Source organism: Oncorhynchus nerka, linkage group LG26 (assembly GCF_034236695.1).
Source record: "Oncorhynchus nerka isolate Pitt River linkage group LG26, Oner_Uvic_2.0, whole genome shotgun sequence".
Lineage (NCBI taxonomy): Eukaryota > Metazoa > Chordata > Actinopteri > Salmoniformes > Salmonidae > Oncorhynchus > Oncorhynchus nerka.
The window spans coordinates 46,273,689-46,292,383 of record NC_088421.1 but is presented as its reverse complement, the minus strand read 5'-3'; the positions used below and the strand labels follow the sequence as shown (position 1 = coordinate 46,292,383).

Sequence of the window (18,695 nt, the reverse complement as noted above, 5' to 3'; positions counted from 1 at the left end):
GGCTCGATGCCCACACTGGCATGGCACTTTCGGGGGGCTGCCCTATAGCGCACCGGGCTATGGGCACGTACTGGCGACACCGTGCGCTTAACCGCATAACACGGTGCCTGACCAGTAATGCGCTGCTTATAATAAGCACAAGGACTGAGCTCAGGTCTGCTACCTGGCTTAGTACCACACCTCGTCTGCACCCCCCACAAAACATTTTTTTGGGGGGCTGCCTCTCGTACCTGTCGCACTGCCGTGCTGGCTTCGCCAACTTCATTCTCCTGTAGCCTTCCTTGCACTGCTCCCAGGCGGGCTCCGGCACTCTCCCTGGGTCGACCGCCCACCTGTCTATCTCCTCCCAAGTTGTGTAGTCCAGATTCTGCTCCAATGTCCCGAAATCCTGACCTCGCTGTTGCTGTTCCTTCTCCTGCTGCTGCTTGTGCTGCAGCTGCTGTTTACCACGCCGCTTGGTCCTGTTGTGGTGGGTGATTCTGTAAGGGTTTTCCTGTGGTGAAGGAGAAGCGGACCAAAATGCAGCGTGGTGGTTATTCATGTTCTTTAATAAAGGAACTAGACATGAAATAACTAACAAAACAATAAATGTGGAAAACCAAAAACAGTCCTATCTGGTGCAAACACAGAGACAGGAACAATCACCCACAAACACAGTGAAACCCAGGCTACCTAAGTATGATTCTCAATCAGAGACAACTAATGACACCTGCCTCTGATTGAGAACCATACTAGACCAAACATAGAAATACCCCAAAACATAGAAAAACAAACATAGACTGCCCACCACAACTCACGCCCTGACCATACTAAATAATGACAAAACAAAGGAAATAAAGGTCAGAACGTGACATGTATTGTCATTAATAACTGGTTCATGGTCATTGGTCATTAATGTATTGTCATTAATAACTGGTTCATGGTCATTGGTCATTAATGTATTGTCATTAATAACTGGTTCATGGTCATTGGTCATTAATGTATTGTCATTAATAACTGGTTCATGGTCATTGGTCATTAATATATTGTCATTAATAACTGGTTCATGGTCATTGGTCATTAATGTATTGTCATTAATAACTGGTTCATCATCTTTGGTCATGTATTGTAATTAATAACTGGTTCATGGTCATTGGTCATTAATGTATTGTCATTAATAACTGGTTCATGGTCATTGGTCATTAATATATTGTCATTCATAACTGGTTCATGGTCATTAATGTATTGTCATTAATAACTGGTTCATGGTCATTGGTCATTAATGTATTGTCATTAATAACTGGTTCATGGTCATTGGTCATTAATATATTGTCATTAATAACTGGTTCATGGTCATTGGTCATTAATATATTGTCATTAATAACTGGTTCATGGTCATTGGTCATTAATGTATTGTCATTAATAACTGGTTCATGGTCATTGGTCATTAATGTATTGTCATTAATAACTGGTTCATGGTCATTGGTCATTAATGTATTGTCATTAATAACTGGTTCATGGTCATTGGTCATTAATGTATTGTCATTAATAACTGGTTCATGGTCATTGGTCATTAACATATTGTTATTCACAGCAGCGTAAAGTAGTTGTTATCTGAAGTAAAACAGAAACAGAGCTAAATCCCTTTTTCAGTTCCTCTTAGCAACACATTTACAAACAAAGACATGGGTTAGCGATTAGGTGTTGAAAAATACAAACAGAATCTGTTCAAACTTGGGGAAGTAAAAAAAATGCATTGGATTTTGAAACAGGATTATTTCAGAAGAATCATAAAAAGTACACTACAGGTAGAATATTTAAAAGGACTTCACCAGAATTGTCAAAACAAATCCCAAATAGTGGTTGACATTTGTACGGAGTACTTTAAACGACAAATGCCTCAACATATGTGTCAACATTACATCTGCACTAGCACAATGTCCCACATTAACCTCTGATGACACATTTCAGTCCAGAATGTCTTACAGTACATCAACCTCTGACCTCACATTTCAGACAGAGGTTTCAGTTTAGCCCACAGTCTGTCCCAGAATGCCTGGTGCTGAAGGGGATCCTGGGGCCAGTCCAGATAGGTCCTGGTTTTCAGCAGGCGAGCCAGCCTGTGGTGGGCAGACAGCCGGCGAGGGGGGATCTTCTCCAGGAAGACCAGGAGGAGGATGTCCCTTTGCTCCACCTGCAGCCTGTAGGTGGCCAGCTTCATCTCCAGAGAGCACCAGTTACTGCGCAGGTAGTGGCGGCTGACTAGGCAGAGGTGTGGCGGCTCCGGTAGAGGCTGTCTGTGATGTTCTCCACAATGTCCTTCCCCAGCTGGAAGTCCTGCTGTGCAGACAGAGGCGCAGGAAAGGAGGACCCCTCTGCTCCAGATTGGGAAGCAGCTCCTCCACCACCCAGCGCTCGTCCTTCCCGCTATAGGAGACAAACGCATCGTAGTGGTAGCGCCCCCTGGTGTTGGATCGCATGGCTTCTAACAACCAGCCAAGGGTGATGTGGTAGAGGGGGAGGATGTAGGGGCCGGCCAGGTTATGGACCAACACCACCAGCATGAAGAACAGGACTCCCAGGCCAGTCGCAACAAAGAGCACAAAGCCAACCTCTGTTGTGCAGTTGGCTTCTGTGTACTTGACAAAATTAGGTGTGTCTATTCCATTGTCCGACAAGCATATCAAGTCCTCCAAAGCATACATACCGGTTTTAGCATACGGACCAAGCATGATCACTTCAACCTGCCTGCACCCCTTTGCCCATGTAATGAGCCAAGCATTGTCACAACTGCAAAACATCTGTAAATTATCAAATGTCAAATGCTTAAGACTAGAGAGAGGTTCAGTAAAGCTGTAGAATACATTATAAATGTTCTCTATAAGCAAATACAATGTTTTCAAAGATTTCAAGTCTTTAGTTAAACTCCCCTCTAAAGAATAAATCCTGCAGTGGTACATTTCCAGAACCTCCAGTTTGGTCAAGTTGTGAAAAATGATGTCGGCAGAACGCTGTATTAAAAGATCCACCTCTCGTAGAGTCAGTTTCCTCAGGTGAATCAGCTGATTAATTGATGATAAATCAACCCTTTTTGCTGAAAGCTTCGATCTGTATTCAAATGTCTCCACAGACGTGAAGTACTTCCCCATGAATTCAGATCCACAAAGGAATTCTTCAGCATCAGCATGAAGATGTGTTACAGACTGAAAGAAAGGTCTGTCACAGTCCTGAAATGACACCGTCTGGCCTTTGAGCTCGAGACTCAGGTTCTGTTTAGATGTGATGCTACTGCCGATAGTCAACTGCATTGGCCTCATAGCTGAACTAATGTACAGATGAGTCAGTTGACTCAGAATTCCTCAAATATAAGTGTCAGATTCAGCTTGATCACAGGTTCTGTTAGTGGATTGTTCACTTGCCCGAGAAACACTTGTCTAAGAGACATGAGGTGTGTGAAAGACATCGCCTCAATGTTGTGAATAAGTGGATTGTTCCTGAGGTCTAACCATGTCAAACTATGTAAACCATAAAATGTGTTTGCATTTATCTGTGTTATGTTATTACTTGTAATGTCTAAGGACTCCAGATTCGTTAATCCCAGGAAAGCAAAGTCTTCAATGTTTGAAATTAAATTCTGTTTTATATCCAGATACTGCAGCTTAACAAGACAGATAAATTGTTTAGCAAAAGGCATTAGATTTTTCAACCCTAAAGTGAATTTTGTTAACCATGTTATTGGTTGTTTTTGGAAGGAGCAAATATCAAGTCTGTTATCTTCCAGGCCGACTATTTTTAATTGATTAAGGTTTTTGAGACTGGAAATAAAATTCCATTCCAAATGGGTAGTAGGATGGAAAGACAAAGGTACACTTAAATACATATATTCTAGCCCAGTGCACAATTCAACACTGGACATGGAGAGGCTGCTTGTATTGGCATTGTTTACAAATAATTTCTTGATTGAAAGCAAAAACACAACATTACAGATACTTTCAATATCAATGACATTGATCCCATAGCAACTGAAGACCTGGATTTGTTTTATCCCAGACAGGGGAAGGTGCAGTAGGACTTCCTGGCTGAAAGCCCCTGTTAACCTTGTGAGGTTCTGGAGCCAAGCCAGTGAACCTTCCTCTATATATGTTATTTCACCAAATGATAAGTCAACCCTTGCTAGCTTGTTAAAAAGAGGTGTCATGCTTTCGTTGGTGTTTAAGACGGAGCAGTTCGAAATGTTTAACGATTGTATGTTTGTTGCGTCTACATATAACCTAACAAGTGACTTAATATTCATAATTCTACATGCTATCTCTGACAAATCCTCTAAATAGGGTTCCCTAATGATGAGACTTTGTAACTGAGGAATGCCATGGAAAACTTCCGGGGACATTGCTGGTAGTCTATAACTCCAAAGAGTCAAATGACTCAGCTTGACGAGATCTCTGAATGTATGGGGCCCAATATGACAATCACAGCAATCTGAGTCCATTCCCCAATTACTTAAGTACATATGTTGCAGATTTGGAAGGTGACTATTCCCAGATGGAAGGATTTGAGTAAAACAGCCCTTAATGTACAGGTACTCCAGATCCTGAAACTGAGAGAAAAAGCCCAGAGACATGGATCTATTTTCACCATGTGTCATATATATGCAGAGGGTATTGATATTAGGGGGAAGTCCAAGTAGATCCTCCTCGATGGCTGTGACATCTTGACAGGCAGCAGTGTAACGTTCTGCATGATGAGGTATGTGGCTGCAGATCCAGGTGGGAAAGTGTTCCAAGTCTTCACTACTGTCATAAATCTGGCATTTAGGATGCATCCATCCACTAGAACTCTGAATCCACAGGAACAGGACGGCAGGGTGGAAAACATAGATCTCATCTCCTCCAACGTCAGTCAAATCTACTGAGATAATTGTCAGAATAGTTTGGTTCGGTGGATCTCTGTAGAACGTTGGTTTGATACAGTAAAACCCTTATGAACACTGTAAACAGTATGGAGTCTCTCGTCTTCTGGTTTGATACAGTAAAACCCTTATGAACACTGTAAACAGTATGGAGTCTCTCGTCTTCTTGTTGTTTGTCAGATGGGTTCCTCCTTGGTAACTAACAGCAGTTCATACCTTTTGGTTGTTCCAATGTTCTTCCCTTTCACCCTCAAGTTGAATTTTATCTCAAGGTAACCGGAGGAAATATTTAATGGTTAGTTTGGTTCCAAAAGTAAAGAAACAATAAAATGTCCCACAGACAATGAAGAAATGAATGCAGAGCTGCAACGTGTTCTCTGACCGACACAGTTGATGTCTGAATGTGTCCGAGGAGCAGCATCCTGTTTGTACAGCACAGTCACACAGGATGTTAAACAGCTTGTGAAAGTCTATTTTGACCTGTTTTTACATCTCTTTCTTTCAGTTCCTGAAAACAAAAATACTGTCTAGAAAAATGACAATTGACACGAAGGACCTGTTGGGATGGGATAGATTTCAGAAGACTGATTAGACTCAAATGTCTGTAGATTGTAATGAAAAATGAATTGGATTACAGAACTTCTTTATTATTAATGAATTCTAATGTAGATGTAAATATCAAAAGAGGAAGTGGGTAACTTCTTTAATGACGTTGTGCTGTTGACATTATTATTATTATTATTAATATTATTACTCTGGGGCTGTAGTCCTCTTCAATGCCCTGTGACATGCCTCTATAATGACATTATAACTCTGGGGCTGTAGTCCTCTTCAGAGCCCTGTGACATGCCTCTATAATGACATTATTACTCTGGGGCTGTAGTCCTCTTCAATGCCCTGTGACATGCCTCTATAATGACATTATTACTCTGGGGCTGTAGTCCTCTTCAGAGCCCTGTGACATGCCTCTATAATGACATTATTACTCTGGGGCTGTAGTCCTCTTCAGAGCCCTGTGACATGCCTCTATAATGACATTATTACTCTGGGGCTGTAGTCCTCTTCAGAGCCCTGTGACATGCCTCTATAATGACATTATTACTCTTGCCTAGTTAAATAAAGGTAAAATAAAATTTAAAAATGCAGGCAAACTTAAATCAGTTTTAACAAATCTTTACCAGCATGTCAAATGTGCAACAAGGGGAAAACATTTCAAGTACCACTTCTACTCCACACACACAGAGATGAGTACTAAGCTCTCCCCTGCCCTCCATTTGGCATATATGGCCATATATGCTACGCTTCAGGACTGTTTTGTTAGCAAAAACTGGAACATGTTCCGGGATTCATCCTATGGCATTGAATAGTATAACACCTCAGTCATCGGCTTCATCAATAAGTGCATCGACAATGTCGTCCCCACTGTGACCGTACGTACATATCCAAACCAGAAACCATGGATTACAGGCAACATCCGCACCGAGCTAAAGGCTAGAGCTGCTGCTTTCAAGGAGCGGGACACTAATCCGGACGCCTATAAGAAATCTCGCTGTCCTCAGCCGAACAAACAAGAAAAGATGCTCGTCGGATGTGGCAGGGCTTGAAAACTATTACGGACAACAAAGGGAAAGCCAGTGAGCCCAGGGAACCTACCAGATGAGCTAAATGCATCGTGGAAAGCAGCACTGAAGCATCCACAAGAGCACCAGCTGTTTTGGATGACTGTGATAACGCTCTCGGTAGCCAATGTGAGCAAGACCTTTAAACAGGTCAACATTCACAAAGCCGCTGGGGCAGATGGATTACCAGGACGTGTTCTCAAAGCATGTGTGGACCAACTGGCAAGCGTCTTCACTGACATTTTCAACCTCTCCCCTGACTGAGTCTGTAATGTTTCAAGCAGACCACTGTCACGAACCGGCTCAAAGCCCGTAACAAAAGGGAGACAACGTGGAGATAAGGCGTAACAAAATATATATTTATTAACTAAAGCAACTAAGGCAAATATACAATGGTGTGTGTAATCAGTAATCTGTAGTGTAAGTGAGTGTTTTGCATGCATGAATGTGATAATGCAGGGTGTTGAAAGATGCTGTCGCAAACAACCCAAAAACCACCAAGAAACACAACAAAATCCATAAAGGTGTCTGCATGGAGAGTCTCCTCCATGAATGGGGAAGTGGTGTATTTATCCTGGGAGACACCGGGCCCAGGTGTTTCCCATGTAGCTGACGGCCCTCCCAACTCCGCCCACCAGCATCCTAATAAGAGAATAACAGAGAGAGAATACGGCAGACAGAGTGGGAGGGTCGTCACACCATCATAGTCCCTGGTGCCCATGGAAGTGAAGGAAACCTGCCGAAATGATTACCGCCCCATAGCACTCACGTCAGTAGCCATGAAGTGCTTTTAAAGGCAGGTCATGGCTCACATCAACAGCATCCTCCCGGATACCTTAGACCCAATTAAATTAGCATACCGCCCAAACAGATCCACAGATGACGCAATCTCAATCGCACTCCACACGGCCCTTTCCCACCGGGACAAAAGGAACACATATGTGAAAATGCTGTTCATTGACTACAGCTTAGTGTTCAACACAATAGCGCCCACGATGGTCATCACTAAGCTAAGGACCCTGGGACTAAACACCTCCCTCTGCAACTGGATCCTGGACTTCCTGACGGGCCCTCCCCAAGTGGTAAGGGTAGGCAACAACACATCTGCCATGCTGATCATCAACACCGGGGCCCTCAGGGGTGTGTACTTAGTCCCCTCCTGTATTCCCTGTTCACCCACGACTGCGTGGAAAACATGACTCCAACACAATCATTAAGTTTACTAATGACACAACAGTGGTAGGCCTGATCACCAACAACGAGACAGCCTAGAGGGAGGAGGTAAGATAACTGGCAGTGTGGTGCCAGGAAAACAACCTCTCCCTAAATGTGAGCAAGACAAGGAGCTGATCGTGGACTACAGGAAAAGGCCCCCATTAAAATCAACTGGGCTGTAGTGGAGCGGGTCGAGAGTTTCAAGTTCCTTGGTGTCCACATTGCAAACAAACTATCATGGTCCAAATACACCAAGACAGTCGTGAAGAGGGCACGATAATACCTATTCCCCTTCTGGAGACTGAAAAGATTTTGCATAGGTCCCCAATTTTAGTTCTACAGCCGCACCATCGAAAGCATCATGACCGGTTGTATCACCGCCTGATATGGCAACTGCTTGGCATCTGAACGTAAGGCGCTACAGAGGGTAGTGCGTATGGCCCAGTACATCACTTCGGCCAAGCTTCCTGCAATGCAGGACCTATATAATAGAGGAAAGCCCATAAAATTGTAAGAGACTACAGTTTGTTTATTTGGTAAATATTTTCTTAACTCTTCTTGAACTGCACTGTTGGTTAAGGGCTTGTAAGTAAGCATTTCACTGTAAGGTCTACACTGTTGGTTAAGGGCTTGTCAGTAAGCATTTCACTGTGAGGTCTACACTGTTGGTTAAGGGCTTGTAAGTAAAACATTTCACGGTAAGGTCTACACTGTTGGTTAAGGGCTTGTAAATCAGCATTTCACTGTAAGGTCTACACTGTTGGTTAAGGGCTTGTAAGTAAAAGCATTTCACGGTAAGGTCTACACTGTTGGTTAAGGGCTTATCAGTAAAGCATTTCACTGTAAGGTCTACACTGTTGGTTACGGGCTTGTAAGTAAGCATTTCACTGTCAAGTCTACACTGTTGGTTAAGGGCTTGTAAGTAAGCATTTCACTGTATGGTCTACACTGTTGGTTACGGGCTTGTAAGTAAGCATTTCACTGTAAGGTCTACACTGTTGGTTAAGGGCTTGTAAGTAAAGCATTTCACGGTAAAGTCTACACTGTTGGTTAAGGGCTTGTCAGTAAGCATTTCACTGTGAGGTCTACACTGTTGGTTAAGGGCTTGTAAGTAAAACATTTCACGGTAAGGTCTACACTGTTGGTTAAGGGCTTGTAAGTAAAAGCATTTCACTGTAAGGTCTATTTCACTGTTGGTCTACACTGTTGGTTAAGGGCTTGTAAAAAGCATTTCAAAGCATTTCACTGTAAGGTCTACACTGTTGGTTAAGGGCTTATCAGTAAAGCATTTCACTGTAAGGTCTACACTGTTGGTTACGGGCTTGTAAGTAAGCATTTCACTGTCAAGTCTACACTGTTGGTTAAGGGCTTGTAAGTAAGCATTTCACTGTATGGTCTACACTGTTGGTTACGGGCTTGTAAGTAAGCATTTCACTGTAAGGTCTACACTGTTGGTTAAGGGCTTGTAAGTAAAGCATTTCACGGTAAAGTCTACACTGTTGGTTAAGGGCTTGTCAGTAAGCATTTCACTGTGAGGTCTACACTGTTGGTTAAGGGCTTGTAAGTAAAACATTTCACGGTAAGGTCTACACTGTTGGTTAAGGGCTTGTAAATCAGCATTTCACTGTAAGGTCTACACTGTTGGTTAAGGGCTTGTAAGTAAAAGCATTTCACTGTAAGGTCTACACTGTTGGTTAAGGGCTTGTCAGTAAAGCATTTCACTGTAAGGTCTACACTGTTGGTTACGGGCTTGTAAGTAAGCATTTCACTGTCAAGTCTACACTGTTGGTTAAGGGCTTGTAAGTAAGCATTTCACTGTCAAGTCTACACTGTTGGTTAAGGGCTTGTAAGTAAGCATTTCACTGTCAAGTCTACACTGTTGGTTAAGGGCTTGTCAGTAAAGCATTTCACTGTAAGGTCTACACTGTTGGTTAAGGGCTTGTAAGTAAGCATTTCACTGTCAAGTCTACACGGTTGGTTAAGGGCTTGTAAGTAAGCATTTCACTGTCAAGTCTACACGGTTGGTTAAGGGCTTGTAAGTAAGCATTTCACTGTCAAGTCTACACGGTTGGTTAAGGGCTTGTAAGTAAAGCATTTCACGGTAAGGTCTACACAGTTGGTTAAGGGCTTGTAGTAAGTAAAGCATTTCACCGTAAGGTCTATACTGTTGGTTAAGGGCTTGTAAGTAAGCATTTCACCGTAAGGTCTACACTTGTATGTGACAAATAAAGTTTGATTTGATTTGGTAATTGTTTATGCTCTTGACCAAGGCATCCAACCGAAATATGGAAACTGGCTTCTGTTTCTGTTTTTAAGTTAAATGCGATATATCCCTGGTCCCTTTTTTAGCATAACTTGTTACATAAGACCGAATCAAGCAGTTCGGTCACATATGTTGCGGTATTGAATTTGTCGTTCAAAATGTCTACTAGTATTTGAGATTTGTTTTGACAAATCTGATAAAGTCCTTTTAAGTGCTTTATAGGGAGTGTATTTTTTTCTGATTCATTTGAAATTACTTAGAAATAATCATTTTTCAACTACTTAGAAATATTCCGATTTAAGTTACAAAGAAATAATCCTATTTAAATTACTTATAAATAATCATATTTAAATGACATAGATTACATCTTTAAATGACATCTTATTTAGAATGAATAATATTGAACTTACTTAGAAAAAAGCCTACACATGTTTTATCAGATCCTTTTTGTATTTCTCAACACCTAATCGCTAACACAAATCTTTGCATGTACATTTGAAGTCGGAAGTTTACAAACACCTTAGGCAAATACATTTCAACTCAGTTTTCACAATTCCTACGATTTAATCCCAGTAATAATTCCCTGTTTTAGGTCAGTTAGGATAACAACTTTATTTTAAGAATGTGAAATGTCAGAATAATAGTAGAGAGAATGATTTATTTCAGTTTTATTTCTATCATCACATTCCCAGTGGGTCAGAAGTTTACATTCACTCAATTAGTATTTGGTAGCATTGCCTTTAAATGGTTTCACTTGGGTCAAATGTTTTGGGTAGCCTTCCACAAGCATCCCACAATAAGTTGGGTGAGTGTTGGCCCATTCCTCCTGTCGGAGCTGGTGTAACTTAGTTGGGTTTGTAGGCCTCCTTGCTCGCACACGCTTTTTCAGTTCTGCCCACGCATTTTCTATAGGGTTGAGGTCAAGGCTTTGTGATGGCCACTCCAATACCTTGACTTTGTTGTCCTTAAGCCATTTTGCCACAACTTTGGAAGTATGCTTGGGGTCATTGTCTGTTTGGAAGCCCATTTACGACCAAGCTTTAACTTCATGACTGATGTCTTGAGATGTTGCTTCAATATCTCCACATAATTTTCCTACCTCATGAAGTCATCTATTTTGTGAAGTGCACCAGTCCCTCCTGCAGCAAAGCACCCGCACATCATGATGCTGCCACCCCGGTGCTTCACAGTAGGGGTGGTGTTCTTCGGCTTGCAAGCCCTTTTTCCTCCAAACATGACGATGGTCATTATGGTCAAACAGTTCTATTTTTGTTTCATCAGACCAGAGGACATTTCTCCAAAAAGTACGATCTTCGTCCATGTGTGCAGTTGCAAACTGTAGTCTGTTTTTTATGGGAGTTTTTGAGCAGTGGCTTTTTCCTTGCTGAGCGGCCTTTCATGATATGTTGAGATAAGGCTCATTTTACTGTGGATATAGATACTTTTGTACCTGTTTCTTCCAGCATCTTCACAAGGTCCTTTGCAGTTGTTCTGGGATTGATTTGCACTCTTCTCACCAAAGTACATTCATCTCTAGGAGACAGAATGCATCTACTTCCTGAGCCATATGATGGCTGCGTGGTCCCATGTTGTTTATACTCTCATACTTGTCACGCCCTGACCGTAGAGATCCTTTTATTCTCTATGTTTGTTTGGTCAGGGTGTGACTCGGTTGGGAAAGTCTATGCTTTCTGGTTCTTTTTTTTGGGCCGGGTATGATTCCTTATGGAGCTTCACGTTCGTTTTGTTGTTTATTGTTTTGTTGGCAACATTCTTTAAAATAAAGAAAAATGTACGCTCACTAACCTGCACCTTGGTCCGGTCATTTCCTTGAAGACGATTGTGACAAAACAACCCACCTCAAACGGACCAAGCAGCGTGGCCAGGAGGAGCAGACAGAGTGGACATGGGAAGACATTCTGGAAGGAAAGGGATCCTGGACGTGGGAGGAGATCCTGGCTGGAAAGGATCGCCTGCCGTGGAAGCAGGTGGAAGCAGCGAGGAAGGCGGAGGCAGCTAGTAAAGGGGCCCAGCGTTACACAGGGTCACGGCTGGCAAGGAAGACTGGGAGGCCACTCCAAAGGCCACTCCAAAATATTATTTTTGGGGGGAGGCACACGGGGAGGTTGGCGGAGCTCACTCCCCGTGCTCACGGTCCGGAGCCAGCTCTCCGCATGTGTCGTGCTAGAGTGGGCATCCAGCCAGGACGGATTGTGCCAGCACAGCGCTCCTGGTCCCCGGTGCGCGTCTTCGGCCCAGGGTATCTTCCGCCGGCTCTGATCACTGTGTCTCCGGTGCGCAATCACAGCCCAGTGCGTCCTGTGCCTGCGCTCCGCACGTGCCGGGTCAAAGTGGGCATTCAGCCAGGACGAGCGGTGACAGCTTTAAGCACCAGATCTCCAGTGCTCCCCCACAGCCTGGTTCGACCTGTGCCTGCTCCACAGACCAGGCCTCCAGTATGTCTCCCCAGCCTGGTGAGTCCTGTGCCTGCTCCTAGGGCAGCGAGGGTCCCCAGTCCGGGGCCTGCGGAGAGGGTCCCCAGTCTGGGGCCTGCGGAGAGGGTCCCCAGTCCGGGGCCTGCAGCGAGGGTTCTCAGTCCGGGGACTGTGGAGAGGGTCCCCAGTCCGGGGCCTGCAGCGAGGGTCCTCAGTCCGGGGCCTGCGGAGAGGGTCCCCAGTCCGGGGTAGGCGACGAGGGTCCCCGCACCAGATGCGCCACAAAAGTGGGGGGAGCCAGAGGTGGAGTGGGGTCTGCGTCCTTTACCAGAGCCGTCACCAAGATAGATGCCCACCCGGACCCAAAAGTGTGTGTGTGTGTGTGGGGGGGGGGGGGGGGGGGGTACTGTCAAGCCCTCACCGTAGAGATGCTTTTATTCTCTGTTTGTTTGGTCAGGGTGTGACTCGGAAAGTCTATGCTTTCTGGTTCTTTGTTTTTGACCAGGTATGATTCTCAATCATGGACAGCTGTCTATCGTTGTGTCTGAGTGGGAATCATACTGAGGCAGCCTTTTTTCCTTTTCTCGTTTGTGGGTTGTTGTCTTCGTTGAATGCATGTATTGCCTTACGGAGCTTCATGTTCGTTTTGTAGTTTACTGTTTTGTTGGCAACATTCTTTAAAATAAAGAAAAATTTACGCTCACCACACTGCACCTTGGTCCGTCCATTTCCTTGACGATGATTGTGACAGTACTATTGTTTGTACAGATGAACATGGCACCTTCAGGTGTTTGGGAATTGCTCCCAAGGTTGAACCAGACTTGTGGAGGACTACAGTTTTTTTCTGAGGTCTTGGTTGACATCCAATCCAATTCATTTTTCATTACAATCTACAGACATTTGAGTCTTCTGTAATCAATCCCGTCCCAACAGGTCCTTCGTGTCAATTGTCATTTTTCTAGACATTATTTTTGTTTTCAGGAACTGAAAGAGAGAGAGGTAAAACAGGTCAAAATAGACTTTCACAAGCTGTTTAACATCCTGTGTGACTGTGCTGTACAAACAGGATGCTGCTCCTCGGACACATTCAGACATCAACTGTGTCGGTCAGAGAACACGTTGCAGCTCTGCATTCATTTCTTCATTGTCTGTGGGACATTTTATTGTTTCTTTACTTTTGGAACCAAACTAACCATTAAATATTTACTCCTGTTACCTTGAGATACAATTCAACTGCAGGGTGAAAGGGAGGAACATTGGAACAACCAAAGGTATGAACTGCTGTTAGTTACCAAGGAGGAACCCATCTGACAAACAACAAGAAGACGAGAGACTCCATACTGTTTACAGTGTTCATAAGGGTTTTACTGTATCAAACCAGAAGACGAGAGACTCCATACTGTTTACAGTGTTCATAAGGGTTTTACTGTATCAAACCAGAAGACGAGAGACTCCATACTGTTTACAGTGTTCATAAGGGTTTTACTGTATCAAACCAGAAGACGAGAGACTCCATACTGTTTACAGTGTTCATAAGGGTTTTACTGTATCAAACCAACGTTCTACAGATATCCACCGGAACCAAACTATTCTGACAATTATCTCAGTAGATTTGACTGACGTTGGAAGAGATGAGATCTATGTTTTCCCACCCTGCCGTCCTGTTCCTGTGGATTCAGAGTTCTAGTGGATGGATGCATCCTAAATGCCAGATTTATGACAGTAGTGAAGACTTGGAACACTTTCCCACCTGGATCTGCAGCCACATACCTCATCATGCAGAACGTTACACTGCTGCCTGTCAAGATGTCACAGCCATCGAGGAGGATCTACTTGGACTTCCCCCTAATATCAATACCCTCTGCATATATATGACACATGGTGAAAATAGATCCATGTCTCTGGGCTTTTTCTCTCAGTTTCAGGATCTGGAGTACCTGTACATTGATGGCTGTTTTACTCAAATTCTTCCAACTGGGAACAGTCACCTTCTAAATCTACAACATATGTACTTGATAGATAAATGGGGAACAGGCTCTGGGTGCTGTGATTGTCATATTGGGCCCCATACATTCATAGATCTAGTTAAGTTATGTGATTTGACCATACAGGGTTACAGGTTAACAGCAATGGCCCCAGATGTTTTCCATGGCATCCCTCAGTTACAAAGATTAATCATTAGTGAACCCTGTGTATATGATTTGTCAGATATACTATGCAGAATAATGAATATAAAGTCACTTATAGAGCTAAAAATAGTAGCACCAGAGATACAATCGATAAACCAATCAAACTGCTCCATTTTAAACACCAACGAAAGCATGAAACCTGTTTTTAACAATCTAGCATTCTCTGACTTCTCATTTGTTGAAATAACACATATAGAGGAAGGTTCACTGGCTTGGCTCCAGAACCTCACAAGGTTAACAGGGGTTTTCAGCCAGGAAGTCCTACTGCACCTTCCCCTGTCTGGGATTCAGCAGATACAGGACTTCAGTTGCTATGGGATCAATGTCATTGATATTGAAAGTATCTGTAATGTTGTGTTTTTGCTTTCAATCAAGAAAATATTCGTAAACAATGCCAATACAAGCAGCCTCTCTATGTCCAGTGTTGAATTGTGCACTGGGCTAGAATATATGTATTTAAGTGTACCTTTGTCTTTCCATCCTACTACCCATTTGGAATGGAATTTTCTTTCCAGTCTCAAAAAACTTAACAAATTAGACATAGATTTCCTGAGAGATTTAAAAACCCTGAGATTTGCTCCTTCCAAAAACAACCAATCACCTGGTTAACAAAACTCACTTTGTTAATCAATGTACAAATACTTTTTGCAAAACAATTGATCTGTCTTGTTAAGCTGCAGTATCTGGACTTGACACAGAATTTCATTTCAAACATTGAAGACTTTGCTTTCCTGGGATTGACAAATCTGGAGTCCTTGGACATTACAAGTAATAACATAACACAGATAAATGCAAACACATTTTATGGTTTACATAGTTTGACATGGTTAGACCTCAGGAACAATCCACTTATTCACAACATTGAGGCGATGTCTTTCACACACCTCATGTCTCTTAGACAAGTGTTTCTCGGGCAAGTGAACAATCCACTAACAGAACCTGTGATCAAGCTGAATCTGACACTTATATTTGGAGGAATTCTGAGTCAACTGACTCATCTGTACATTAGTTCAGCTATGAGGCCAATGCAGTTGACTATCGGCAGTAACATCACATCTAAACAGAACCTGAGTCTCCAGCTCAAAGGCCAGACGGTGTCATTTCAGGACTGTGACAGACCTTTCTTTCAGTCTGTAACCCATCTTCATGCTGATGCTGAAGAATTCCTTTGTGGATCTGAATTCATGGGAAAGTACTTCACGTCTGTGGAGACATTTGACTACAGATCGAAGCTTTCAGCGAAAAGGGTTGATTTATCATCAATTAATCAGCTGATTCACCTGAGGAAACTGACTCTACGACAGGTGGATCTTTTAATACAGCGTTCTGCCGACATCATTTTTCACAACTTGACCAAACTGGAGGTTGTGGAAATGTACCACTGCAGGATTTATTCTTTAGAGGGGAGTTTAACTAAAGACTTGAAATCTTTGAAAACGTTGTATTTGCATATAGAGAACATTTATAATGTATTCTACAGCTTTACTGAACCCCTCTCTAGTCTTAAGTATTTGACGTTTAATAATTTACAGATGTTTTGCAGTTGTGACAATGCTTGGCTCATTACATGGGCCAAGGGGTACAGGCAGGTTGAAGTGATCATGCTTACTCCGTATACTAGTCCCGTTATGTATGCTTTGGAGGACTTGATATGCTTGTCGGACAATGGAATAGACACACCTAATTTTGTCAGGTACACAGAAGCCAACTGCACAACAGAGGAGGTTGGCTTTGTGCTCTTTGCTGCGACTGGCCTGGGAGTCCTGTTCTTCATGCTGGTGGTGTTCGTCCATAACATCACCCTTGGCTGGCTGTCGGAGGACATGCGGTCCAACACCAGGGGGCGCTACCACTACGATGTGTTTGTCTCCTATAGCGGGAAGGACGAGCGCTGGGTATTGAAGGAGCTGCTTCCCAATCTGGAGCAGAGGGGTCCTCCTTTCCTGCGCCTCTGTCTGCACAGCAGGGACTTCCAGCTGGGGAAGGACATTGTGGAGAACATCACAGACAGCCTCTACCGGAGCCGCCACACCCTCTGCCTAGTCAGCCGCAACTACCTGCTCAGTAACTGGTGCTCCCTGGAGATGAAGCTGGCCACCTACAGGCTGCAGGTGGAGCAAAGGGACATCCTCCTCCTGGTCTTCCTAGAGAAGATCCCCCCTCGCCGGCTGTCTGCCCACCACAGGCTGGCTCGCCTGCTGAAAACCAGGACTTATCTGGACTGGCCCCAGGACCCTAATCAGCACCAGGCATTCTGGGACAGACTGTGGGCTAAACTGAAACCTCTGTCTGAAACGTGATGTCAGAGGTTGATGTACTGTAAGACATTCTGGACTGAAATGTGTCACCAGAGGTTAATGTGGGACATTGTGCTAGTGCAGATGTAATGTTGACACATATGTTGAGGTATGGCATTTGTCGTTTAAAGTACTCCGTACAAATGTCAACCACTATTTGGGATTTGTTTTGACAATTCTGGTGAAGTCCTTTTAAATATTCTACCTGTAGTGTACTTTTTATGATTCTTCTGAAATAATCCTGTTTCAACTTCTTAGAAAAACATCCAATGCATTTTTTTTACTTCCCCAAGTTTGAACAGGTTCTGTTCGTATTTTTCAACACCTAATCGCTAACCCAAGTCTTTGTTTGTAAATGTGTTGCTAAGAGGAACTGAAAAAGGGATTTAGCTCTGTTTCTGTTTTACTACAGATAACAACCACTTTACTGCTGTGAATAACAATACATTAATGACCAATGACCATGACCCAGTTATTAATGACAATACATGAATGACCAATGACCATGAACCAGTTATTAATGACAATACATTAATGACCAATGACCATAAACCAGTTATTAATGACAATACGTTAATGACCAATGACCATAAACCAGTTATTAATGACAATACATTACTGACCAATGACCATGAAGCAGTTATTAATGACAATACATTAATGACCAATGACCATGTACCAGTTATTAATGACAATACATTAATGACCAATGACCATGTACCAGTTATTAATGACAATACATTAATGACCAATGACCATGAACCAGTTATTAATGACAATACATTGTCACGCCTTGGTCATTGTATTTTGTGTTTTGTTAATAGTTTGGGTAGGCCAGGGTGTGACATGGGTATATATGTTGTGTTTCGTATTGGGGTTTGTATTATTTGGGATTGCGGCTGATTAGGGGTGTGGTATAGGTTTGGCTGCCTGAGGCGGTTCTCAATGAGAGTCAGGTGCTTCTCTTTGTCTCTGATTGGGAACCGTATTTAGGTAGCTTGAGTTCGCGTTTTATTTCGTGGGTGATTGTACCTGTCTTTGTGTATTCACCAGATAGGCTGTATAGTTTCACGTTCCGTCTGTTGTTTTGTATCTCACAGTTATTTCATGTATCGCTATTTCCTTTATTAAAGCACATGAGTAACCTACACGCTGCATTTCGGTCCGACTCTCTTCTTTCAACAGACGAACGCCGTTACATACATTAATGACCAATGACCATGAACCAGTTATTAATGACAATACATTAATGACCAATGACCATGTACCAGTTATTAATGACAATACATTAATGACCAATGACCATGAACCAGTTATTAATGACAATACATTAATGACCAATGACCATGAACCAGTTATTAATGTCAATATGATCAATGACCATGACCAATGACCATTAATAATGACCATGTTATTAATGACAATACATTAATGACCAATGACCATGAACCAGTTATTAATGACAATACATTAATGACCAATGACCATGAACCAGTTATTAATGACAATACATGAATGACCAATGACCATGAACCAGTTATTAATGACAATACATTAATGACCAATGACCATGAACCAGTTAATAATGACAATATATTAATGACCAATGACCATGAACCAGTTATTAATGACAATATATTAATGACCAATGACCATGAATCTGTTATTAATGACAATACATGACCAAAGGGTTGGAGCGAGCCGGTCGCATCCGCGCTTCGGTCTGCAGGTTGTATAACTTTTTCATTACATTTCATTACATTTCATTATAGGACAACGGTCTGATTTG

The 18,695-nt window shown here is 42.7% G+C and overlaps 2 protein-coding genes and 1 pseudogene across 2 annotated transcripts; 1 reads left to right on the top strand and 2 right to left on the bottom strand.

Moving 5' to 3' along the window:
* Positions 1 to 527: 527 nt before the first annotated feature.
* Positions 528 to 3,296, bottom strand: LOC135564784 (toll-like receptor 13; annotated as a pseudogene).
* Positions 3,297 to 3,313: 17 nt separating this feature from the next.
* Positions 3,314 to 4,841, bottom strand: LOC135564783 (toll-like receptor 3). The gene has a single exon (XM_065010838.1). It carries the CDS (start codon positions 4,799 to 4,801, stop codon positions 3,329 to 3,331), a length of 1,473 nt encoding a protein of 490 aa, XP_064866910.1. The 5' UTR covers positions 4,802 to 4,841; the 3' UTR covers positions 3,314 to 3,328.
* Positions 4,842 to 13,693: 8,852 nt separating this feature from the next.
* LOC115127396 (toll-like receptor 13) lies at positions 13,694 to 18,061 on the top strand. The gene is given in 2 exon segments (XM_029657012.2): positions 13,694 to 15,167; positions 15,170 to 18,061. Coding segments are annotated over 2 exon segments (2,856 nt in total). The 5' UTR covers positions 13,694 to 14,051; the 3' UTR covers positions 16,910 to 18,061.
* Positions 18,062 to 18,695: the final 634 nt, after the last annotated feature.